We start from the raw sequence: 24,983 nt of genomic DNA on the forward strand, positions 1-24,983 counted from the left end.
TGGCGTCTAGTCCAATTAACATTTATGGGTTTTTTTTAAGTCATTATTCACTTCTTTCATATATCATATTTTCAATACATGATGCGTTCATGTTAGTTATTTATAAATTGACATAAGATTGTTCAAACATACATATTTGTTTAAATAACAATTCTATTGTCATATTAGTATATTGTATTATACTAATTATAGCTAATGATTTCTATTACAGTACTTCTGTTCATATTTCATATGTTAAACAAGTCACACATCCGTACGATGTCCGTATATTGAAATGTACGATTACACCACCTTTCAAATTCGTACAATTCTAGCTTACGGGCTCCGTTCGATATTTGGGAGGCTATTATATAGAAATCAAGAGATATTCCCGGTGGGACATTCCGTAAATTCCCCTCTCCGTAACCTTAGTATCGCTAAATATGCGTGCGACTGCCAGTACAGTTGTGCGAGCACCGGCAGGCATTGTATAGCTATGCTGTTTATGTATATGTAAATTATGTATATTTAACACAAAACAACTATAAAGTTTATTTTCAGTTTTATTCTTTTTTTAACCGTCGCAATAGGCAGACAGATGGAAAGACAGACAGACAGACAGACAGACAGACAGACAGACATACTTGTACGTCAACGACACATACAATTTACTATATGAAATATGTCAACGGCAATGTGCATAGTAGCAAGCGAATATATACACTAAAAAGGCATAACAGAAAACAAAAATAAAAAGCACACAAATACAAAGCATCCCAGAAGATTACGATGCATCGCATGTTTAACCATTTATAAGAAAGAGGCGGTAAAAAAGTTCTGTTAATAATACTCGATCTATCTTTACGACAAACACAAATACAGTGAATTGGTTTTCGATTTAACGTCACTGCAGCACAGGCAACAGTTTTGGATCTGGACTGTTATTCTGGCGAATCTACCAGTTTGAATAGGACAGGTCTGACGACCATAATGGTTGACGAAGAAATGATGTTACTATATCTAATTATCATCCAAACGTTAATAGCGCACGCATGTCCGAAGTGTAGATAATTCCCATTGAATCGAAAATGAATGTCACTTTCAGTCAAGATTCGAAAATACGTCGAAACACTTTTATTAGTTTTCGTTTTCCTGCACACAGGGTTGTTCGACGTTTTGTTGAACCGTCCTGACCAGCCTTCACAAGCACTTTGTGGCGCAGTTTCGAGTCTTTAACTGTGATTGGGCAACCTTCAGTTTCTAACCAATCGCTGTCCTTATTAAAATCGTAATCTGAAAGCATGTAAAAATACATGTTTAATGATTTTGAAAATACAGCAAAAACCTAATACTAGACACGGTATTTCCTACAATAGTTAATATTCAAGTACTCTGGTTCCTTTGTAAATAAACATTTAAAATTTAACTTCTGTGAATTGAATCGAGATTCAACGCTTTTATTAAATTTTCAATATGCTATTGAAAATAATACACTGGTATTTTATTATTTTGAAAACATTAATAACATAATGACTAACTGATATATGCACTATATACTATAACCTAACACTTTATAGTTGAAGGTAATAATTAACCATATGAGATACATGAGTAATTAGTTAAACCATATAAATGTTATAGGTTTACTTCAACATAGTGTTTGCCGAGAACATCCAACTATGTTTACCGTCGATGTTATGCAGTCATTCATCTTCTGATTTTCTAAGAAAAAGACGAAAAACAAAACACTGCATAGTATTTACCCATCTTCAGAAGACGTTTTGTGAAATGGTCCACATTGCTTTTATTGAAATGCGCAGCCGCAAAGAAACAAGTCATTTCATTGGCTGAGTTGGTGTTGACGTCACATTTGTTATCCAATAGGAAGTCAGCAATTTTCTCCCAGCCACGTTGAAGTGCCCGGTATATCGGCGAACATCCGGTCATGTCACAAATATTTATGTCGGCTCCTGTAATGTACCAAACAAATATGACCATTTAAAACATGTATATACATGCATTTGAATATGGCTTTGAATAGAAGTGCATCACATTAGGGTTATAAACATAAAATGCACATTGTCTAAGCGTAAAGGTAAAGGTCTTCTCAATCTTCTTAGTCACGGACAATGATTATCAGATTCAACACGGCTAAAAACGGGCATTCAGGTTTAGCCTTTCCGGCTTATGAAAACCGATCAGAAGGCTGTCGTTTTTTGTGGATGTCCGTACAGTAATCCAATGGACCGTAGTGTCATGAAACTGTACCATAGTGGTTACAGAGTAGGAAGTTCAAAGCCAAGTACAAGGGCAACAGTTTTCAGTGCCAATTCAAAATATTGTTCATTTTTCGAAATCAAGACAGACAAGCTAAAAAAAATGAATCGCAACTGTTCACTTGTAAGAGCTATGGCCTAGGTTTGTGCGCGGCACACCAAGTTCTCCCCTAGCGGACCAATGGGTAGTGATCCAGGCACGCATACCCACCACATTCGCCAAGTCTCTAATATTAACATCAAGAGAAGTGCACTTTCTTGGTATAATATTCTCATGCTTAAGAGCTGTGAGACGTTTTAAGGTTTGTGGTAATCAAGATAAACTGTTTTATTGCGCAGTCATGTTTAATCATGAACAAATATATCCGTAGTTTGAGTAATACATTTGACTTATTGAAATATGACTCAGGAAGTTTACGAATAAGATTTTTCGAGAGATTCAGGCCAGAAGAAAGAGAACACTTGAATCAATGCGCACCCCAACATTGTAGACCATTTGGAGATAACCAGCCTGTGTAAACGCAACAGACGGACGATGTAATAAATTAGGCAATCAATATTATTTTTTCGGTATAGCTGTATAGTATGGCCTTAGACTTGATTTTTGTTTTTGGATCAAGCAAATGTTGATGAGACACCAAATGTGTGAACCGTGAAAAAATATTAAATATAGTGTAAGTCTGTGTACACTTTAACATTATTATTTAATGATGGTTAACTTGGTGAATCTTCTGAGCCACGACCACACCCCTGCCACCGCTTACCGTGTTTGTGGAGCAGCTTGACGGCGTCTGTGTCACCGTGAGTTACTGCGAGCATGAGGGGCGTGTCTCCGTTACAGTCTGTTACGTTAACGTCAACCTTCCCTGCAAAACACGATATCACGTCTTTAATAGTTTATGCAAATCATTGTACATTGCCGAAATAGAGAAACTGACTATAAGGTATTGTATAATACATAAAGAAATTAACGTTCAGTTTGTAAGTCAAAATCAACTGTCGCATTTTGTGATAAGCTCATAATTTAAAATCATATACACCTTTCATTAATCGCAAAAACAATACCTTAATGCTGATTATCATGACTGATACGATATAGGGGAAAGTAACGTTAGTAATACAAGATACAAGATACAAGAATCTTTATTTAAAGTCGGGTATGTGTTTACAAGAAACATTAGCTCAATGAGCTATTTTCCGACATGAAAGTGATGATTATCTTGTTGAAAACATTACACCTGCTGCTGCTGTTGCTGATAATGATAACGATAATAATGTTAGAGTTGAAATTGAAATAAAGCCTACCATCTCCCAAGATTAATTCGGCGATCTCTAGCTGCCGCTTGTCAACGGCCTCATGCAGCGCCGAGTTGCCCAGACAGTCCACCTGGTCCATTCCACACCCCGCCTCCACGAGCTGTCGCGCCGTGTCCACTTGTCCATACCGGGCTGCGTAGAACAAAAGTGATCGCCCCTGGCTGTCCACCGCGTCAATGTCACCGTGCAGACACGGCGTACACGTGGTTGGTGCCGACCAGCACTTAGCTTTCCGTTCCTTGTGATCGCTTTTCCGGAATCTCCTCTTCTGGCTTTCTTGATGGCTTCCGCCACATACGTCGATGACGGAGTCTGAACGTGACTGTATGGGCAATGAAGCGCCTAGTGACGTTCCAAACCACGTCTTGTGTCGATCCAACACCCACATTGACTGGCTCCGTCTCATGTCCGAATCGATCGTCGTCGTGATCCTATACAAGTCCACCCTAAATGAGAAACAAAAGGTCATTTAATTATGTTCATTTTACCCCGAACATTGTTAAAGTTTACATGGTTAGTTGTATACATTTAATGCACAAGTATTCTTTCTCAGTTTCAGAAATTATACACCTGTGCATGTTGCAAGGTGCAACACATATTAAAATTATTTTCGTCTACTCTTAGTTCTGTTTCGATTTTATGTCCGTTGAATTATTTTATTCCGCACGATGGTTACAACCCAGGGCAGTGACTAAAATTACGTTAGATATAACGACTGAAGGTGTCGTGAGCTTAGCTTGTCTGATTCTTGTACAGGAGGCTACCAAAATATAAAAAAACAACAGCATTTTTTTATACACCACCATGAAGGGTACGCACTCCGGACTACAGTTATTCGGTTGTTGACTAACTGAAAGCCCTATTGCGTTCAAGCAGAATTGCACCTGTCAGGCCTATCAACATCGATGTTTTGTTTTGCATTCTCTTGGTCGTTGCAATACCAAATCTCCGCTATACCCAGAAAGGTCTTTGATGTTGTTGTTTTTGGTATTGGTGTTGTTCGTATTGGTGTAGTCGGTGTTGTTGTTGTTGTTGATATTGATATTGGTTCTTGTTGTTTGTGTTTTGATATCGTTATTGATGGTATTGGTTTTGTTTGTTATGGTATTGGTGTTGTTGGTATTCTTGAATTTGATGATGTTGGTGGTGTTGGTATCGATGATATTGTTTGTATTGGTGTTGTTTGTGTTGGTGTTGCTAGTGTTGGTGTTGTTGTTATTGATGTTATTGGTATTGGTAATGTTGGTACTGTATGAATTGGTGTTGTTGATATTGGTGTTGTTGGTATTGGTGTTGTCGTTATTGGTGTTGCTGGTATGAGTGTTGATGGTATGGGTGTTGATGGTATGGGTGTTGATGGTATGGATGTTGTTGGTATTGATGTTGGTGGTTTTGTTGTTAAATGTGGTCAAATGAAATTCTGCCATTTATAAACACAATTAAAAAGTATTTTACCAACATAAGTTACAGTAGTATGAACTTTGCTTTTACAATTTGTAAACAAACTTTAACCTATGTTTATTTGCCAACGCTTAAATTAAAACACCATATAATACTTTATAGAAACAATATAAATTACAAGGTTCTTCAGTTCCTAAGTGAATGAAATAGCATATACTTATATGTTTATTTATTAAAATTTATAACACCCATTTTCAAGAGCACTGTAGCTTAATAAGTAAAAAACAAACCTCTTGATCTAAAAATAAAATATGCAATGTTGAGGACGAAGTTCTATAACTTGTTCCTATTGCTTTAAGTCAAAACTCAGAATAAAAATTAAAAACGTACGGTGCAAAATATTCCCAGATGTTTATCCAAGCAAATTAAAGAAGACTCTGTTATGTAGTTAGTAACTTGCGAATTTAAGACACCACTGACAAAGAGAGCGTGGTTTAAAGGCAATTTGTCAACAGCTTTTGCGCGTACTTTCATTAAGGATTATTTCAAGACAATAAGGGTTTTGTTGAAAAGCCAGCCTACACTGAAATAAACGACGCTACTTGAGATTAGTTCTTCTATAATACAACAATTCTTTAATACAATATTATAGGGTGACACCACTCATGATGTAAAGAAAAGCCAGATTGCGAAGCACTCCACTTTATTCGCTACTTTATAAGCCAATTGTGTGGACTGATTGGCCAATTCAACTTTTCTCTTAGAGTGCCATTAATAAACGCGAATCGACAGCATATTATTTGTTTCATCTATAATGGTGTGTACTTGTATTCAACACCCACCAACAAACACATTGTCACTGCGATACCTAAAGTCGTAGTATTATTGCAATTGAGACTGCTGTATGACCGACCCCATGGTAGGCTGGTATCTGTTGAAAGGGTTTCATGTTTTAAATTAGAGAAATTATAAGTTCATATTCCAGAACGAATACAGAATAATATACTACAATCTGCAGTATCATGGTCCTTGAATGATTTGGTTCGTTCTCACGTTTGTACATGATTCAGCAAGCAATACCCGCGCACGGTATAGATTCAAAATATATACAAAAAATTCTGATATATGTAAACAAATCCATAAGACGTCGTAGAATGGGGAAAGATAAAATAAATTACAAAACTATGTTTCTTTTACAATATATAAGTACATGTATAGATGCATAGTAATCATACAGTATTACTGGATGTATTATGTAATTTATGGAGTATCATAGATATGATATATATATATATACCATATATATATATGATACTCCATACATTACATTACAGTGGCTGGATTAAAAAACATTTACGCTTATTCTTATATTCGAAACGTTCAGAAATTATGTATACTGTATGAATTCTCTCTTAGCGTAATACATTCATGATGTGATGAAATATTAGTACTTGTTATATGTTGTTAACATATTTATTAACTCATGCATTGCTTAGTATTACACTTTTCTGAAATATAAAAGTATTAATCTATTGCTTTTAAATATAAACAACCTTGTCATGATTTCTTGTACGAACTTGGCCTTTCGTGTTTTAATATGTATATGCCGAGATGTTCCGTTCCGTTCAATGTGAGTATGAAAATGGTGCATTCCAGTATTTTATACGCATGTCAAGCATACAGTTACTCTTTCCTGACACGCTAGAGTAACACAAGTCTACGCCCTTGAAACATAAATAAACAGCTTTCATTTTCACACTTACCAATAACCAAGCTTTGAAAGTTTGTATTTTGGACGCGCACGCCAATTCACCGACATGCAGCAAACCGTCACAAAAATATCACACCTGTCGCCAGACTAACATTTCAAAATGAAAATATCGTGTGAATTATAAGCTTTGGCTCGAAGTTTTAAAATGAAAAAGATCGACAACAACAGAATAGTTCTATAATTTTCTCATGCTTTTCGGCGAAATATTCATGATATCAGTTAATAATAACCGTGGAAATATCAGTAGTTCCACAAAATAAGGAGTGATAATTGTGTTTTAAAAACTACCTTTAACCCTATTGTAGTTTAATGATAGTAATCCAGATCAGCTAGATCAGTTTTATGTGTCTATTTTTAATTCAAATAAGCTGTTTAGTTCATGGTTTAATTGTTGTTAATAAAGGAGACCATTCTGAATGTTTGTGTTTTCAGCGGGCACGTTATCAACACCAAACTATACATTTCCATCAACATTAAACATTTATTAGAAAATTTTAACCGCATATCATATTTGCAGAAACCTTGATTTGAAATATTGATTCATAGAGATTTTTAATAAATACCCCGATACCACCTGCTCGATTTCCTTGAGAATTTTTTTTCAAAACGTTTTATTTTGGTACAAAAGATTTACCTGTCAATTAAATATCATATAACAAATCAATTTAGTTTCTTTACATGCAAAACCGACAAAATTGGAAGCATACTCATAAACGTTTGGAAAATTTAACTTAGGTTTCAATCAACAAACATGAGTGAAATGATCCGTTCAGAGTGACCACCACTGCTGCCTTCATATGGGAACTTGCTTGTTCAAGTCGGCGTGGCGCGGGGATGTCTTCCGGTCGCACTTGCTGTCGGTTGACAAAGGGCATGTCTTAAAGTAATTGGAATTATTCAATACCATAGTTATTAAAATAATAAACAATGAACGAGCGCAACTCTTACAGAGTAATAAGTGGCATGCGTATAATGAAATATCATTGTAATCTACGCTTTTAAACCACGGCTAGAGCTCTTACATTTATATACATGCATTTCTAAAAAACGTGCTGTTTGTTACACACAAAAAATGTTTAGGTTTACGTGAAAAAAGTTAACTCTCTCCTGTTCCTGCTGTTTTCCCCTCTAAAATGTGAAGTGATGAAAAAAATGTGAAGTGATGCAAAACATGTGAAGAAGGAAAACACCCGCCAATGCTTGTCTAGCATAAATATTTACCCAATAAATAATTATATAATGTTTTACCAAAAACGTTTAGGATATAAATCAATGCCAATGGAACCCATAAGCTTAACGAGTGGTAAGATATGTCTCGCCCAAACTTACCGAGTGGAAAGATATGTTTCGCAGTAACTTAACGAGTGGAAGGATATGATTCGCAGTAACTTAATGATTGGTAGGATTTGTTTCACAGTAACTTAACGAGTGGTAGGATATTTCGCAGTAACTTAACGATTGGTAGGATGCAGTAACTTAATGAGTGGTAGACATGCCCCGCAATAACTAAACGAGTTGTAGGGAATGTCCCGCAGTAACTTAACGAGTGGTAAGATATGTTTCGCAGTAACTTAAAGAGTGGTAAGATATGTTTCGCAGTAACTTAACGAGTGGAAAGATATGTCCCGCAGTAACTTTACGAGTGGTAAGATATGTCTCACAGAAACTTACCGAGTGGAAGGATATGTTTCGCAGTTACTTAATGATTGGTAGGATTTGTTTCGCAGTAACTTAACGAGTGGTAGGATATTTCGCAGTAACTTAACTATTGGTAGGATGCAGCAACTTAATGAGTGGTAGAAATGCCCCGCAATAACTAAACGAGTTGTAGGGAATGTCCCGCAGTAACTTAACGAGTGGTAAGATTTGTTTCGCAGTAACTTAACGAGTGGTAAGATATGTCTCGCAGTAACATAATGAGTGGTAAGATATGTCTCGCAATAAATTAACGAGTGGTAAGATATGTCTCGCAGTAACTTAACGAGTGGTAAGATTTGTCTCGCAGAAACTTACCGAGTGGTAGAAATGCCCCGCAATAACTAAACGAGTTGTAGGGAATGTCCCGCAGTAACTTAACGAGTGGTAAGATATGTTTCGCAGTAACTTAACGAGTGGTAAGATATGTCTCGCAGTAACATAATGAGTGGTAAGATATGTATCGCAGTAACTTAATGAGTGGTAAGATATGTCTCGCGGTATTTTAACGAGTGGTAAGATATATATTTGATAGTTTATTAACGAGCGGTAAGATATGTCTCGCAGTAACTTAATGAGTGTTAGATATGTCTCGCGGTAACTTAATGAGTGGTAAGATATGTGTCACGGTAACTTAACGAGCGGTTAGATATGTCTCGCGGTAACTTAACGAGTGGTAAGATATGTCTCGCGGTAACTTAATGAGTGGTAAATTATGTCTCGCGGTAACTTAACGAGTGGTAAGATATGTCTCGCGGTAACTTAACGAGTGGTAAGATATGTCTCGCGGTAACTTAATGAGTGGTAAATTATGTCTCGCGGTAACTTAACGAGTGGTAAGATATGTCTCGAGGTAACTTAATGAGTGGTAAATTATGTCTCGCGGTAACTTAACGAGTGGTAAGATATGTCTCGCGGTAACTTAACGAGTGGTAAGATATGTCTCGCGGTAACTTAATGAGTGGTAAATTATGTCTCGCGGTAACTTAACGAGTGGTAAGATATGTCTCGCGGTAACTAAAAGTGGCAAGATATGTCTCGCGGTAACTTAACGAGTGGTAAGATATGTCTTGCGGTAACTAAAAGTGGCAAGATATGTCTCGCGGTAACTAAAAGTGGTAAGATATGTCTCGCGGTAACTTAATGAGTGGTAAGATATGTCTCGCGGTAACTAAAAGTGGCAAGATATGTCTCGCGGTAACTAAAAGTGGTAAGATATGTCTCGCGGTAACTTAACGAGTGGTAAGATATGTCTCGCGGTAACTAAAAGTGGTAAGATATGTCTCGCGGTAACTTAATGAGTGGTAAATTATGTTTCGCGGTAACTTAACGAGTGGTAAGATATGTCTCGCGGTAACTTAACGAGTGGTAAGATATGTCTCGCGGTAACTTAATGAGTGGTAAGATATGTCTCGCGGTAACTTAACGAGTGGTAAGATATGTCTCGCGGTAACTTGATGAGTGGTAAGATATGTCTCGCGGTAACTTGATGAGTGGTAAGATATGTCTCGCGGTAACTTAACGAGTGGTAAGATATGTCTCGCGGTAACTTAACGAGTGGAGTGGTAAGATATGTCTCGCGGTAACTTAACGAGTGGTAAGATATGTCTCGCGGTAACTTAACGAGTGGTAAGAAAAGTCTCGCGGTAACTTAACGAGTGGTAAGATATGTCTCATGGTAACTTAACGAGTGGTAGGATATGTCTCGCAGTAAATTACCAAGTGGTAGGAAATGTCTCGCAGTAACTTAACGAGTGGTAGAAAATGTCCTACAATAACTAAACCTGTGGTACCAAATGTCCAGCAGTAACTTAACGAGTGGTAAGATATCTCTCGCAATAACGAGTGGAAGGAATGTCCCACAAGAACTTAACGAGCGGAAGGAAATGTCCCGCAATAACTTGAGTGGTTAAATATGACTCGCAAAAAAACTAAACGAGTGGTAGTAAATGTCTCGCAGTAACTAAACGAGTTGTAGGAAATATCTCGCAGTAACTAAACGAGTGGTCTGAAATGTCTCGCAGTAATGTGTAACGTAGTTGTTGCCATTGAAGACGGTAGTTGTTGCCATGGAAGCCGGTAGTTGTTGCCATGGAAGCCGGTAGTTGTTGCCATGGAAGACGGTAGTTGTTGCCATAGAAGCCGGTAGTTGTTGCCATGGAAGCCGGTAGTTGTTGCCATGGAAGCCGGTAGTTGTTGCCATTGAAGACGGTAGTTGTTGCCATGGAAGCCGGTTGTTGTTGCCATGGAAGCCGGTAGTTGTTGCCAATGTATTTCCGCTGTTTGATATATTTGATGATGGACGAGACCAACATCTTATTTGAGTCTTGTTATTTACAAACAAAGGTCTTTTTATCTTTAGATTTCATGTGATTGTCGTTCGTACAAAAGTAACAATTATAATTCGCTCATACAATAACTTCAAAGATATTCGCATCAAAGTCATATAAAATGTCATTATTATTATTATTATCATTATTATTATTATTATTATTATTATTATTATTATTATTATTATTATTATATGATTATCCAAAATCTTAGTAATTTTGTCAGAGTTTGGGATCAAGTGTTTGATACAGTCAAATCGAATGCTCAACACAGTGATTTCGTTAAAAGGTTTTAATTGCATACTAGTTGTAAGGCAATCTAAATGTCATGTTGTTGAATGGCATAGAAACATGTTGTTTTAACAAAAAAAAAAACAACAGTATAGATGCTTTTATCTAATATTGCAATATATGAAAAGTCGTAGGATTGCGATATGCTATAAAGTTTGTTTTTTTCAACAGTATTGATTTCAAATTTACGAATACATTATCATACAGTCGAACCTCGAAGGCTCGAACTCACAGGGACCGGCGGAAATACCTCGAGCCTCAAAATATTCGAGCCAACCGGGAATGCTTACCTTTAGTATACAGACATCGGTCCTTTACATCCAATTTGACAGGAGATTCGAGTCAAGCGAGTTCGAGACAACGGAATTCGACTGTATCTTGAAATGAGTTTCGTAATGAGTGATCCTTTCCGATGCAATATGCGTAATATTTAACTGCTTAAGAGATGTTCATACTTAACATACGAGTTATCTGTATGATAATTAAAATATACCAGTTTTCATTTATCAATATCAATTTTATTCCGGCGAATCGGAATAAGCATCTTAAACCTGTTAAACTAAAGGAATTTTGAAAACTGGTGGCCAATTTAACTCAGATAAACAAAAGTCACATATTTCCTTTCGATAAAACTTGCGGCATCTGCTTGACGACAACTATTTATTCGAACACTAACCTGCCCAAAGTTACTCATGAACTGTGTTTTTGTGTCTAAAAGTAAACAGAGTAATATGGAACAACGGCAATGTTTTTCGTTGTCCTCAAACTTAATTATGATGGTTTTGTTTTAGGACTACGAAATACAATAGCGTTCCATAGAGAATCGTTTAAAATGGTTGCGATCAAAGTTAACTAGTTTTTATGTACAGTAATTTTATTTTGATATGTTGAAAAGTGGTAAAAATGTTAGCTAAATGTGGTACTACTATAGAATAACACAGACTTAGTATTTACCAATTATCATGGCCTCTTTTCTAAAATCCGAGGCAAAACTGCTGTGTACCTTTTCGAACATTTAGTAAAACTTCCTTCTAAAATGCGCAATGTAAAAAATGGGTATTATAGGCAAACCAGCAAGAAGTGTTTAGTTTAGAATTTTACATAGCACATAGTCAACATACATACATTACCTAGTGCGAACTAAAACAACATGTCATTAAATCAATATATAAACATTCACCTGTCAGGTAATTTAACATGAGTTGAATAAGAAAGGGAAAACAAGCATTTTGCATGAACATAATTTTGGTGTTTCAATATTACGAGGAGGTCGCAAATCATTAGAAATACTTTCTTTAAACCATCTATTTTTCTAGTTGAATTAATCTAAATCAACTCGATTAACATGAACATTTATATCTATGGCAATAAGATACATGTTTAGCCACACGACTGTAAGGCATTATATATTAGTGGTTGGATCTCTCATCTCCCGGCACCCAGCACCCGGCATTTACTATCGAATCAACGTGTGTTGATCCAATTAAATAATTAGAGATCACAATTAACGAATGTGGATAAAAAACATATGTTTTAACCGTTTCCAAAGTGACAGCATGGATATTTCCAGGGTAACGATTGCGTGCATATATACCAGCTGTTTATACGTAACGTCTGTGCAGATATTCTTAATTCAGTTAACAAATTCAGAAGATTTCCTGAACTTAAATATTTTTCGTATTAAAAACGCTACGAACATTTTCTAGAGAAAGAACACACTTCTAGAGTTAAATTTTGATGTGAGATCGTAAACAAAACTATTGGTTAACGTTCTTCAGATTATACACAAATATTAACCTTTAATAAAATGATCAACTGCTAATTAATTTACAATTTGATATTTAGGACAATATAATGTATACACCCGACAGTGGCCGCTAGTGTACACTCGACAGCGGCCTCCAGTGTATACTCGACAGCGCTCCCCAGTGTACACTCGACAGCGGCCTCCAATGTATACCCGACAGCGGCCTCAAGTATACTCGACAGCGCCCTCCAGTGTACACTCGACAGCGGCCTCCAATGTATACCCGACAGCGGCCTCCAGTATACTCGACAGCGGCCTCCAGTGTACACTCGACAGCGGCCTCCAATGTATACCCGACAGCGGCCTCAAGTATACTCGACAGCGGCCTCCAGTGTACACTCGACAGCGGCCTCCAATGTATACCCGACAGCGGCCTCCAGTATACTCGACAGCGGCCTCCAGTGTACACTCGACAGCGGCCTCCAATGTATACCCGACAGCGGCCTCCAGTGTACACTCGACAGCGGCCTCCAGTATACTCGACAGCGGCCTCCAGTGTACACTCGACAGCGGCCTCCAATGTATACCCGACAGCGGCCTCCAGTATACTCGACAGCGGCCTCCAGTGTACACTCGACAGCGGCCTCCAATGTATACCCGACAGCGGCCTCCAGTGTACACTCGACAGCGGCCTCCAGTATACTCGACAGCGCCATCCAGTGTACACTCGACAGCGGCCTCCAATGTATACCCGACAGCGGCCTCCAGTGTACACTCGACAGCGGCCTCCAGTATACTCGACAGCGCCCTCCAGTGTACACTCGACAGCGGCCTCCAATGTATACCCGACAGCGGCCTCCAGTATACTCGACAGCGGCCTCCAGTGTACACTCGACAGCGGCCTCCAGTATACCCGACAGCGGCCTCCAGTATACTCGACAGCGGCCTCCAGTGTACACTCGACAGCGGCCTCCAATGTATACCCGACAGCGGCCTCCAGTATACTCGACAGCGGCCTCCAGTGTACACTCGACAGCGGCCGCTAGCGTAGGCCCGACAGCGGCATTAAGTGTACTATCGACAGCATCTTCCAGTGTACACTCGACAGCGGCCTCCAGTGTATAATCGACAGCGGCCTCCAATGTATACCCTACAGCGGCCTCCAGTATACTCAATAGCACCCTCCAGTGTACACTCGACAGCGGCCGCTAGCGTATGCCCGACAGCGGCATCAAGTGTACCATCGACAGCATCTTCCAATGTACACCCGAAAGCAACCTCCAGTGTTTACGCGACAGCGGCCTCCAGTGTATCCCCGACAACGGTTAATTGTACACCCGACAGCGGCCTCCAGTGTACACCCGACGGCGACCTCAAGTGTACACCCGACAGTGGCCTCCAGTGAATACTTGACAGCAGCCTCCAGTGTAAACTCGACAGCGGCATCGAGTGTACACTACACAGCGTCCTCCAGTGTATACTCGACAGCAGCCTCCAGTATATACTCAAAAGCGGCCACCAGTGTTTACTCGACAGCGGCCTCCAGGGTACACCCGAAGGCGACCTCCAGTGTACACTCGAAAGCGGCCTCCAGTGTACGCCCAACAGTGGCATCTAGTGTACACCCGATATCGTTTTCCAGTCTACGCTCGACAGCGTCCTCCAGTGTACGCCTGACAGCGGCCTCCAGTGTACACTCGACAGAGGCCTCCAGTGTACGCCTGACAGCGCCCTCCAGTGTACACTCGACAGAGGCCTCCAGTGTACAATCGACAGAGGCCTCCAGTGTACGCCTGACAGTGGCATCTAGTGTACACCCGATATCGTTTTCCAGTCTACACTCGACAGCGTCCTCCAGTGTACGCCTGAGAGCGGCCTCCAGTGTACACTCGACAGAGGCCTCCAGTGTACGCCTGACAGCGGCCTCCAGTGTACACTCGACAGAGGCCTCCAGTGTACGCCTGACAGCGGCCTCAAGTGTACACTCGACAGAGGCCTCCAGTGTACACTCGGCAGAGGCCTCCAGTGTACGCCTGACAGCGGCCTCCAGTGTGCACTCGACAGAGGCCTCCAGTGTACACTCGACAGAGGCCTCCAGTGTACGCCTGACAGCGGCCATCCAGTGTACACTCGACAGAGGCCTCCAGTGTACGCCCGACAGTGGCATCTAGTGTACACCCGATATCGTTTTCCAGTCTACACTCGACAGCGTCCTCCAGTGTACGCCTGACAGCGGCCTCCAGTGTACACTCGACAGAGGCCTCCAGTGTACACCTGACAGCGGCCTCCAGTGTACACTCGACAGAGGCCTCCAGTGTACGCCTGACAGCGGCCCTCAGTGTACACTCGACAGCGGCCTCCAGTGTACACTCGAAATCAGCATCCAGTGTACGCCCGACAGCGCCTCCAGTGTACACCCAACAACGGACTCCAGTGTATACTCGACAGCGGCCTCCATTGTACGAACGACCGCGGCCTCGAGTATACACCCGACAGCGGCCTCCGGTTTATACTCGAAAGTGTCCTGCAGTGTACACTCGACAGCGGCCTCCAGTGTATACTCGACAGTGGCCTCTCATGTACGCCCAACAGCGGCATCCAGTGTACACTCGACAGCAGCCTCAAGTGTATGCCCGACAACGGTATCCATTGTACAACCGACAGCGGCCCCCAGTGTACACCCGACAGCGACCTCAAGCGTACACCCGACAGTGGCCTCCAGTGTACACTAGACAGCGGCCTCCAGTGAACACTCGACAGCGGCCTCAAGTGTACACCCGACAGCGGCCTCCGGTTTATACGTGAAAGTGCCATCCTGTGTACACTCGACAGCGGCCTCAAGTGTATACTCGACAACGGCCTCCAGTGTATATTCGACAGCGGCCTCCATTGTACGACCTACAGCGGCCTCGAGTATACACCCGGCAGCGGCATCCAGGTAAACCCGACAACGGCCTCCAGTGTACACCCGAAAGCATCATCCAGTGTACACCCGACAGCGGCCTCCAGTGTACACCCGAAAGCATCATCCAGTGTACACCCGACAGCGGCATCCAGTGTACACCCGAAAGCATCATCCAGTGTACACCCGAAAACATCATCCAGTGTACACCCGACAGCGGCATCCAGTGTACACCGAAAAACATCATCCAGTGTTCACCCGACAGCGGCATCCAGTGTACACCCAAAAGCATCATCCAGTGTACACCCGACAGCGGCTTCCAGTGTACACCCGACAATAGCCTCCAGTGTACCCCCGACAATGGCCTCCAGTGTACACCCGACAATGGCTTCCAGTGTACACCCGACAGTGGCCTCCGGTGTATACCCGAGAGCGGCTTCCAGTGTATACCCGACAGCAGCCTCCAGTGTTCTCTCGACAGCGGCCTCCAGTGTACACTCGACAGCGGCCACCAGTGTACACCCAACAACGCCCTCCAGTGTATAATCGACTAGGAGTTCAGTGTACCCTCGACATTGGCCTCAAGTGTATACTCGACAATGGCCTCCAGTATATACTCGAGAGTGGCCTCCAGTCTACACCCGACATCGGCCTCCAATGTATACTCGACAGCAGCGTCCAGTGTACCTCCGATAGGGGCCTCCAGTGTACACACGGCAGCGGCCTCCATTAAATACTTGACTGCGGCCTCCAGTGTATACTCGACAGAGGGCTCCAGTGTGCACTCGACAGCGGCCTCCAGTGTATACTCGACAGTGGCCTCTCATGTACGCCCGACAGCGGCATCCAGTGTACACTCGACAGCGGCCTCCAGTGTACGCCCGTCAGTGGCATCTAGTGTACACCCGATATCGTTTTCCAGTCTACACTCGACAGCGTCCTTCAGTGTACGCCTGACAGCGCCCTCCAGTGTACGCCCGACAGCGGCCTCCAGTGTACACCCGACAGCGGCATCCAGTGTACACTCGACAGAGGCCTCCAGTGTACGCCTGACAGCAGCCTCAAGTGTACACTCGACAGCATCCTCCAGTGTACACTCGAAATCAGCATCCAGTGAACGCCCGACAGCGGCCCCCAGTGTACACCCAACAACGGACTCAAGTGTATATTCGACAGCGGCCTCCATTGTACGAACGACCGCGGCCTCGAGTATACACCCGACAGCGGCCTCCGGTTTATACTCGAAAGTGTCCTGCAGTGTACACTTGACAGCGGCCTCCAGTGTATACTCGACAGTGATCTCTCGTGTATAACCGACAGCGGCTTCCAGTGTACGCACAACAGCGGCCTCCAGTGTACACCTGACAGAGACTGCTAGTGTACAACCGAAAGTGGCCTCCAGTGTACACTCGACAGCGGCCTCCAGTGTACACCCGACAGTGGCCTCCAGTGTACAGCCGACAGTGGCTTCCAGTGTACCCTCGACAGCGGTCTCCAGTTATCACCCGACAGTGGCTTCCAGTGTACAGCCGACAGTGGCTTCCAGTGTAACCTCGACAGCGGTCTCCAGTTATCACCCGACAGCGACCTGCAGAGAACACTCGACAGCGGCCCCAAGTGTAAAGCCGACAAGGGCCCGTAGTGTTCAGCCGGAAACGGTCTCCAGTGTACAACCGACAGCGGCGTCCAGTGAACACTCGACATCGGCCTCCAGTGAACACTCGACAGCGGCCTCCAGTGTTCACCCGACAGCGGCCTCCAGTGTACACCTGACAGCGGCCTCCAGTGTACACTCGACAGGGGCCTCCATTGTACACCCGACAGCGGCCTCCAGTGTACATTCGACAGCGGCATCCAGTGTACACTCGACAGCGGCCTCCAGTGTACACTCGACAGCGGCCTCCAGTGTACACCCGACAGCGGCCTCCAGTGTACACTCGACAGCGGCCCCCAGGGTACAGCCGACAAAGGCCCCTAGTGTTCAGCCGAAAACGGTCTCCAGTGTACAACCGACAGCGGCCTCCAGTGTACACTCGACAGTGGCCTCTAATGTGCACTTGACAGCGGCTTCCAGTATATACTTGACTTCGGCCTCAAGTGTATATGTGACAGTGTCCTCCATAGTTCCCCCGACAGAGGCCTCCAGTGTACAGCCGACAGTGGCCACAAGTGTACACTCGACAGCGGCCTCCAGTGTACACCCGACAGTGGCCTCCAGTGTACACCCGACAGCGGCCTCCAGTGTACAGCCGACAGTGGCCACAAGTGTACACTTGACAGCGGCCTCCAGTGTACACCCGACAGTGGCCTCCAGTGTACACCCGACAGCGGCCTCCAGTGTACACCCGACAGCGGCCTCCAGTGTACACCCGACAGTTGCCTCCAGTGTACACCCGACAGTGGCCTCCAGTGTACACTCGACAGTGGCCTCCAGTGAACACCCGACAGCGGCCTCCAGTGTACACCCGAAAGTGGCCTCCAGTCTACCCTCGACAGCGGTCTGCAGTGTACACTCGACAGCGGCCTCCAGTGTTCACTCTACAAAGTCCAGCAGTGTACAGCCGACAGCGGCCTCCAGTGTATACCCGACAGTGGCCTCAAGTGTACCCTCGACAGCGGTCTCCAGTGTACCCACGACAGCGGTCTCCAGTGTACACCCGACAGTGGCCTCCAACATCGACAATACGCAATATAAGATAGGAATTGTTGTCTGCAATAAAATATACAAGTCGACAAGATAGCAGATTAAGAAACGATCCGAGACCTTTTCTGTAGAAGTTTAACAATAGCGGTTCCCTTAAAATTGCCAAAGTTACCTTTGTATTTCAATATAGGAACAAAAAAATACGCCAAAATACCTTTCTGTAGAGGTTCAACAATAGCGGATACCCTAAAACTGTCCAAGTTTAATTTTATTTCAATATAGGACAAAAAGTAATAAAAAACGCCCCAAAAGCACCACTTGGGACTAGAAATTGTCCCCCGGCCAACACTTTTAACCAAAAATATTTCGGTTCAAAAGAAAACGCCCCTAAGTTACGCCCCTTCTAACGTCAAATCCTAGACTCTATATCCTATATGTAAACAATTCATAGTTTCACGATCTGTCACGAGAATTTGTCCCTAAAAATGACACTGGAAAGTGAACTAATACGCTGTTGCTGTTTTTTTTTGTAAAACTAATACACTATGCATATAAACAAGACAGTAACTCGCGTGTATCTAGAAAATCATGACATCTGTTCCATAAGTGCGTATTTTATCGTATTTTGTCAGATACTACTAATTTCCACGTGAAAATGAACCTTCCAAGAATAGTTTAGAATTTGGCCTGTCATCGGGCATTGATTGCTGTGTAAAACTATATTATTTTGCGGAAAAGGCGGACCCGGTTCAATTACGGCTTTCGCCAGAACATCTATCTACGGTAAAGTATCTAGATTCCGGAACCAATGAAACTGCCTCATTAATTACTCATGGTAACGAGATTTTCCTGGCCAAATCGCCCAACGTAGCATAGCAAAGTTGTGTGTCGGGGATTTCCGACGATGTTGGCATGATATGTATTTCCTATTTATCACCACATTTCTGACTACACTAACCACTACATCTTGGCACTCAGATGACATCACATTATAACAAATATTATTGCGCGTTGTTAAAATGACGTCATAAAACCTGACAGTGCGTAAATACAAGATTTAATTTATAATGTGATAACGCGTCTTTTAAGTGAATTAAACCAGTAATGTACATAATAAAGGGATTCTATCCGGGAGGTAGTATTTTATTCTCGTGGATTTTTGTAGATTTCTTAATTGCTTAGAAGACCAAACATTAATAACTTTCTTAGTGTTGAGTACAAAATGCCTCACTACTACCATGCACGCATGCGAAAAAATTCTAAATAATCCATTTGATGCTAGACTCGCAATGGCGACATGTCGAGCCCGTTGAACGAGCCTTTGACAGAGCAATGCAGTCGCAACACAGAAATACATGGAGTTGAACAATACGTGTACCCGTGAAACTACTCCTCAGCATGGCGAACCTCCATGGCAAGTTTTTTTGAAAATCTTATAATACATGGTAATGATACAGACTCACTCCAGACCAGTCCTATCAACAGTACCTATTACGAAATGGAAACTCTAAGTGGTACCTTAATAATTAAGTAACAGAACTAGGTCTTTTGCGTGACACGTGGCCTCATCATGGTGAACCGTCATGGCATTTTTTTTTATTCTTTAATGCATGGTCAAGATACAGCCCGGACAAGGGTTATTTCAACCATTGACCTCTAAGCAAGACCTAAATCTTTAAGGTGCAGACCTGAGTCAAGTGCGCGATACGAAACTTCGTCATGGTAAACCTTAATGGCAAGTTTTCTATGAAAATCCCATAATGCATGGTCAAAATACCGTCCGAATTATTTCAACCTTCCACCTCTTAACGTGACCATGCCTTTGTGGTACAGACCTGGGGCTTGTGCGCGACATGCCACCCTTATCACGATGAACTTTCACATCAAGACTTTTGAAAATCCTATGCATGATACAGCCCGGACAAAGTTCAGTCTGGACGGAGGCACAAAGTAACATACGCACATTCATTGAACCGCCATTGTGACAACAATGTATCGCTCACTGCAAGCGGGCTCGACAAAAAACGACGAAATGGAAATGAGGCGGTTGAAATATGCTTCAAGGATTGTTAGGTCGTCTGAACCCTTCTGAATGATTGAATGTAAATCTGTCCGGCAATATTGTTGGCAAAAACACGAGCCTGGACACAAATCCTGAAGGAAGAAAGCAAGCCAAATGCTATTGTTCTAGGAGGTGTAGGAAATCTAATAATATCCATTGACAAACTACGTCGTGTAGCAGCGAGGCTTTATTTCGACCATAGAGATATCAATAACAATATAATTGAACACAAATTAAATTAACCAAATAGTTTCTAAATATATAGACCTACCATGCAAACATTTACCACAAATAAGTAACTTGTAACCCTTAAAACTAACGACATTCACATCAGTCTATAATACAAATTTGTGTTTGACTGTATAAACAATAACATATCGTTTCTAAGCGTGCTAAACAACATAAGTATAAAATAGCATTTTAAAACGGCTCATAATGTAGTTAAATAAAAATTACAGAGGAAACTAATGGAAGAAGGTCATAGTGCATCTATGTGTGTCCTTGACCTAGTATTGGGGGACTGGCTGTTATACGGCGAACTGGAGCTAGTCGTGCTCCCGTTCCCGCGTTTTTTTACAACAATACAGCCTCATCAAGAACATAACAAACTCTTTCCTGAACTTTTTGTCCCAAAAACTGTATATAAACGGGTTTGCAATATTGTTGACCAAGTAAAGTCTTAGAAGGAAGTCGTAAAGTATTGCTTCCGGGTAGCTAAGGTAGAGCCAGAACGCCTCGTCCATTGAATCAAGAAATGATATAATGATGAAAGGTAAAAATGTTACTATAAATATCACCGTTATAGTCATCATCATTAGAGTTATCTTCCTCGTAGTCTTCTCCTTAGCTTTTTGTCCGGGGGGAGAATGTCTGATCATTGTCTCCCTCAACTGTTTCTTATGTTTGTCCTTCTTATCCTTGCTCTGCTTGACAATGCTCTGCCCATGCTTCTTGTTTACTGGTTTGCTACTCGTATCTGGACTATTTTTAGACGCATCTGGGCTATTTTTAGACGCATCTCCATCAAGGTCATCAAGGTCATTGTCCATGGGATGTTCCGTGGAACGACGAACAGTGTTGTGCTTGACGTCAAGTGCTGACATTCTTATTTCATCTAAGTCATTTCCATCCTCGCAATAATCCATGTCGTCATCATTATCATTATCTACTCTACAACAGAAGCACCGGTATGCGGACCTTTCAAGCGTTATGGCCATCCGGTCATGCTGGTAAATTGTTCGACCTATGAGCCCATATATTACCACGAGAAAACCCACCGACAGTAAAAATAGGAGCATCTTATAACCCATGTAACCAATGCCCAGCGGTGAATCAAGATAGGCATCATCGATGAAGCACTCGACGCCAGTGATGTTGTAAGACTCCATATACTCGTACACGGACGAGGTGCCGTACAAGAACCCGTTTGGAATAGAACTAATGGTTGCCAGGACAACGGCAATCAAACAGGCCTTCCGGTCACCAAAGTCCCGGATTTGATACTTTAGAGGCCTGCAGACCTTCAGGTAGCGGTTAAGGCCTACGACCAGCAGGATGAAGATGGAACTGAGGGTGCAGGAGCTCACCAGGAAACTGAGCAGCTTACACACGGGCGTGTGAGTGTACGTGAGAATCCACGTGAGGTCCAGCACGTGGTAAGGTATCCCCACCACACACACAGACATGTCCGCCATTGCCAGAGCTATGATATATATCCGCGCACTGGAACGCTTGAATTTCTTTTTGAAAATACAAACCACAAACAGGTTTCCTATTATTCCGATAATCATTAGAACAATTAGAAATATAACAAGTGGTAAATAGTAAGCCTTTTCAATGTCATTCAGCTTTTCAACGGTCATAAAGCTGGCAGGAGTTGACGTGTTATCCATATTTTGATCTGATGAAGTTTCAAAATGTTCTTTACAGATTGAATAATAAAATCCTCATTCAAATGTTACATCTCACATAATTGTTTTAGATAATTGCTTCTTAAAAGTAATTTTATTACTTCACCTGAACAAACCTTATTAAGCGCACTATTTTGCTTCAATCTACAGACTTAAACTCCAGGTATTTAAATGCAGTTCCAAGCACGCTCCATGTAACGAGGTAAATCTGGAGAATGGTGTGTCTGTTATCCGGGCTTCGAGATTTAATCCTGAAACAGAGATTTAAGATTGTGAAAAAATAGCTTTGGCAGAATGCTTTTTTATATAATGTGCGTGCATGCAGGCTGACGCAGTGTTCCTAGATCTCAGTGCCGTGTTCTTATATGTTCCTTAATAAAATGAGAATTCGATGGTAAGATAAACTTTGATATCATAAAGGATATCAGACCTGCGGATTTTTCCCTTTTCGCATTGCGAAAAAAAAATGTTTTTTAAGTTATAGATAGCAGAGTGAATAATAATATAACAGTAGGGTAAACTAAACATGAAAACAAATCAGGATTATTTATATACCCTAAAACCAGGACCTTGATTCCGTGTTATGCATAAGAACGGCCATTATTTCTCAATCATGTTTATATGAGGATACATACTGACAGCATGGTCAGTGGTCAAACACACCACAAATATATTGGACCGATGTCAATCGATGTAGGTTTACGCAGTTAATTTATGTTGCCCAGCAATTTCACCCCACATATATTGACCCGCAATGGATCGTGATGTGAGTCCGTAGTATAATTGGGGGTAGGGCGTGTGCATAGTTTACTTTTTATTTCAATATAGGTGAAATTAGGTAATTAAATGATGAGAAAAAAATGAAATGGTTAGTATTTTCTAGGGGAAGTACCGCAGACCCCCCCCCGCCCCCTGCAAACATTTAAACCAAATAGATTTCAATTCTGACGAAGGGGTGCCGGTCAAGAGATTACTTCCCTAAGTAACGCCCCCTCCAACGTCAAAACCTTTATACACCCCTGCAGCCAGTACACATTTCGTGATAACTAAACTTCAACGTCAACAAAATAACGTCAGTAGCAAAACTTAAAAACGAGAAATTGAACGCATCACGTAGGAATTATTCTATTGCAAAAGCATTTCAAGAATATTGTTCAAGAATTCGTTTGGAATAAAACTCGTAATCCATTTAGTTATATTCTTGCTCACGAAAGATGAGCGTTATTCAGACATCAGCGTTACACACAATACGTCATCGTAAAGTGACTGAAACTGACGTTCACAATATGAACAAAACCAACCGGAGAGATCGTGACCGACGCACAACCGAATTAGGGAGAGCAACGAACGTGTCATTCTCATACCTCAACACTCGCCAGCCTTTTTATAGTTCTAGTTCTTCATTCACAATTAATGTATCTAAAACACCTAGTCTTGACATTCCACATTAAGTATTACATTATTTTTACTGGAATTCTAGCTATAATTTTCTGGCGCAATATGTACATAAAACGGTTGAGATAATCACGACAAAATTAATACGTCTAGCCGCATTCCATTTGTTTTAATTCTTTCAAATGCGGTGCTAGTTTATAAATGTACACGCTAAATAATCCTTTTACATATCACTTTACTTTCCATGTAGGTTTACAAATTTGTTACACTCGGGATTGCGTTTGAAGTTATAACTATATGGACCAGTTTTATTAGTCATTATCCGTTTCAATCTTCCTCGCGACTTGACGTCTTCCATAAGTATTTTTTTCACAATTCTACGAAATTTATTAACATCAATTAATTTCAGAGAAAGTACGGTGTAATAGTTTTTGTTGTTTGTTGTAACATAGTTTTATTGGCTATATTTATAGTTACAGCAAAATTAATTATGAAACCGTCTCCAGTGCACAGTGTTGGATGGGAATTGCATTCATTTTCAGCATATCATTTTTGCATTATCCATCACTCGAAAGTCTGATAATCATAATGAGCATGGGTAATATATTGACATAGCTCTCTAGAGTCAAGAGTCTGGCTAGGCATTATAATGGTAAGTCTGGGTTATGCATTGTTCATGGATTATTTTTAAATTGAATACAAGACCGCATGGAGCGGCAGACATGTTTGCATTCCTTCGGGACCGGGATTAAAATAGATTGAACTCAACAGTAGTGAATAATGAATTATCCTTAATAGACCCCATTATTCGAACTCCCTGTGCGATCGCTGCGCTTATTGAATTGGCGCTTATTAATTAACTTAATTGGACCAAGAGCTACCACAGAAGACCACCCAGCACGCCGCCCGGACACACGAGGTTCAGGAAACATTGAAAACAATCATATCAATCATAATTGATGTTTTGATTTAACCAGCATTTATGTTGATAATATAGTAAATGCCCAGTACCCATATACTAGCAAGAAGTCACAAATACAGATCATCATCAAGGTCGATATTAGCAAGTATAAAAATACCATTCAACTCAACTCTACTCAACATCTCATTACCCCCATCAATAGAGATATTCATAAAATATATACGTATTGGTAACAAAATGTAAACAAACTTAATGCACAGTTAATGTCCCATATTACTTTTCGTGTAACTAAATTATATCAATCATTTATTCATGATAGTTGCTTTTTCATCAACAGTCGA

General features: G+C 41.6%; 5 protein-coding genes across 5 annotated transcripts; 3 read left to right on the plus strand and 2 right to left on the minus strand.

The window, feature by feature from the left end:
* Positions 1 to 1,084: 1,084 nt before the first annotated feature.
* LOC128205900 (cortactin-binding protein 2-like) lies at positions 1,085 to 10,754 on the minus strand. Its single transcript, XM_052907958.1, has 5 exons — positions 10,486 to 10,754; positions 3,561 to 4,018; positions 3,020 to 3,121; positions 1,743 to 1,949; positions 1,085 to 1,272 (listed from the first exon to the last, which is right to left on the minus strand). Exons 1-5 carry the CDS (start codon positions 10,752 to 10,754, stop codon positions 1,085 to 1,087), a joined length of 1,224 nt encoding a protein of 407 aa, XP_052763918.1.
* Positions 10,755 to 13,012: 2,258 nt separating this feature from the next.
* LOC128205901 (uncharacterized) lies at positions 13,013 to 13,858 on the plus strand. The gene has a single exon (XM_052907959.1). It carries the CDS (start codon positions 13,013 to 13,015, stop codon positions 13,856 to 13,858), a length of 846 nt encoding a protein of 281 aa, XP_052763919.1.
* Positions 13,859 to 14,066: 208 nt separating this feature from the next.
* Positions 14,067 to 16,263, plus strand: LOC128205902 (sialidase-like). Its single transcript, XM_052907960.1, has 3 exons — positions 14,067 to 14,906; positions 15,003 to 15,530; positions 15,688 to 16,263. The coding sequence occupies exons 1-3, from the start codon at positions 14,067 to 14,069 to the stop codon at positions 16,261 to 16,263; spliced, it is 1,944 nt and encodes a 647-aa protein (XP_052763920.1).
* A 45-nt stretch (positions 16,264 to 16,308) lies between these two features.
* Positions 16,309 to 18,450, plus strand: LOC128205903 (uncharacterized). The gene is made up of 2 exons (XM_052907961.1): positions 16,309 to 16,918; positions 17,030 to 18,450. Exons 1-2 carry the CDS (start codon positions 16,309 to 16,311, stop codon positions 18,448 to 18,450), a joined length of 2,031 nt encoding a protein of 676 aa, XP_052763921.1.
* Positions 18,451 to 20,605: 2,155 nt separating this feature from the next.
* LOC128206354 (D(2) dopamine receptor A-like) lies at positions 20,606 to 22,480 on the minus strand. Its single transcript, XM_052908744.1, has one exon. The coding sequence runs from the start codon at positions 22,305 to 22,307 to the stop codon at positions 20,961 to 20,963; it is 1,347 nt and encodes a 448-aa protein (XP_052764704.1). The 5' UTR covers positions 22,308 to 22,480; the 3' UTR covers positions 20,606 to 20,960.
* Between the last annotated feature and the right edge of the window lie 2,503 nt (positions 22,481 to 24,983).

Source organism: Mya arenaria, chromosome 10, assembly GCF_026914265.1.
Source record: "Mya arenaria isolate MELC-2E11 chromosome 10, ASM2691426v1".
Lineage (NCBI taxonomy): Eukaryota > Metazoa > Mollusca > Bivalvia > Myida > Myidae > Mya > Mya arenaria.

Coding starts and splice junctions, on each gene's coding strand:
- LOC128205903 (XM_052907961.1), top strand. CDS start 16,309: ATGGCCTCCAGTATATACTCGAGAGTGGCCTCCAGTCTACACCCGACA. Junction 16,919..17,029: donor ACGAACGACCGCGGCCTCGA/GTATACACCCGA, acceptor TATAACCGACAG/CGGCTTCCAGTGTACGCACA.
- LOC128205900 (XM_052907958.1), bottom strand. CDS start 10,754: ATGTTGGTCTCGTCCATCATCAAATATATCAAACAGCGGAAATACATT. Junction 4,019..10,485: donor AACAACTACCGTCTTCAATG/GCAACAACTACG, acceptor TTTCTCATTTAG/GGTGGACTTGTATAGGATCA. Junction 1,950..3,019: donor CAAGCTGCTCCACAAACACG/GTAAGCGGTGGC, acceptor GGTACATTACAG/GAGCCGACATAAATATTTGT.
- LOC128205901 (XM_052907959.1), top strand. CDS start 13,013: ATGTATACCCGACAGCGGCCTCAAGTATACTCGACAGCGCCCTCCAGT.
- LOC128205902 (XM_052907960.1), top strand. CDS start 14,067: ATGTACACCCGAAAGCAACCTCCAGTGTTTACGCGACAGCGGCCTCCA. Junction 14,907..15,002: donor ACTCGACAGAGGCCTCCAGT/GTACGCCTGACA, acceptor ATCGTTTTCCAG/TCTACACTCGACAGCGTCCT. Junction 15,531..15,687: donor ACCCGACAGTGGCCTCCAGT/GTACACTAGACA, acceptor TATATTCGACAG/CGGCCTCCATTGTACGACCT.
- LOC128206354 (XM_052908744.1), bottom strand. CDS start 22,307: ATGGATAACACGTCAACTCCTGCCAGCTTTATGACCGTTGAAAAGCTG.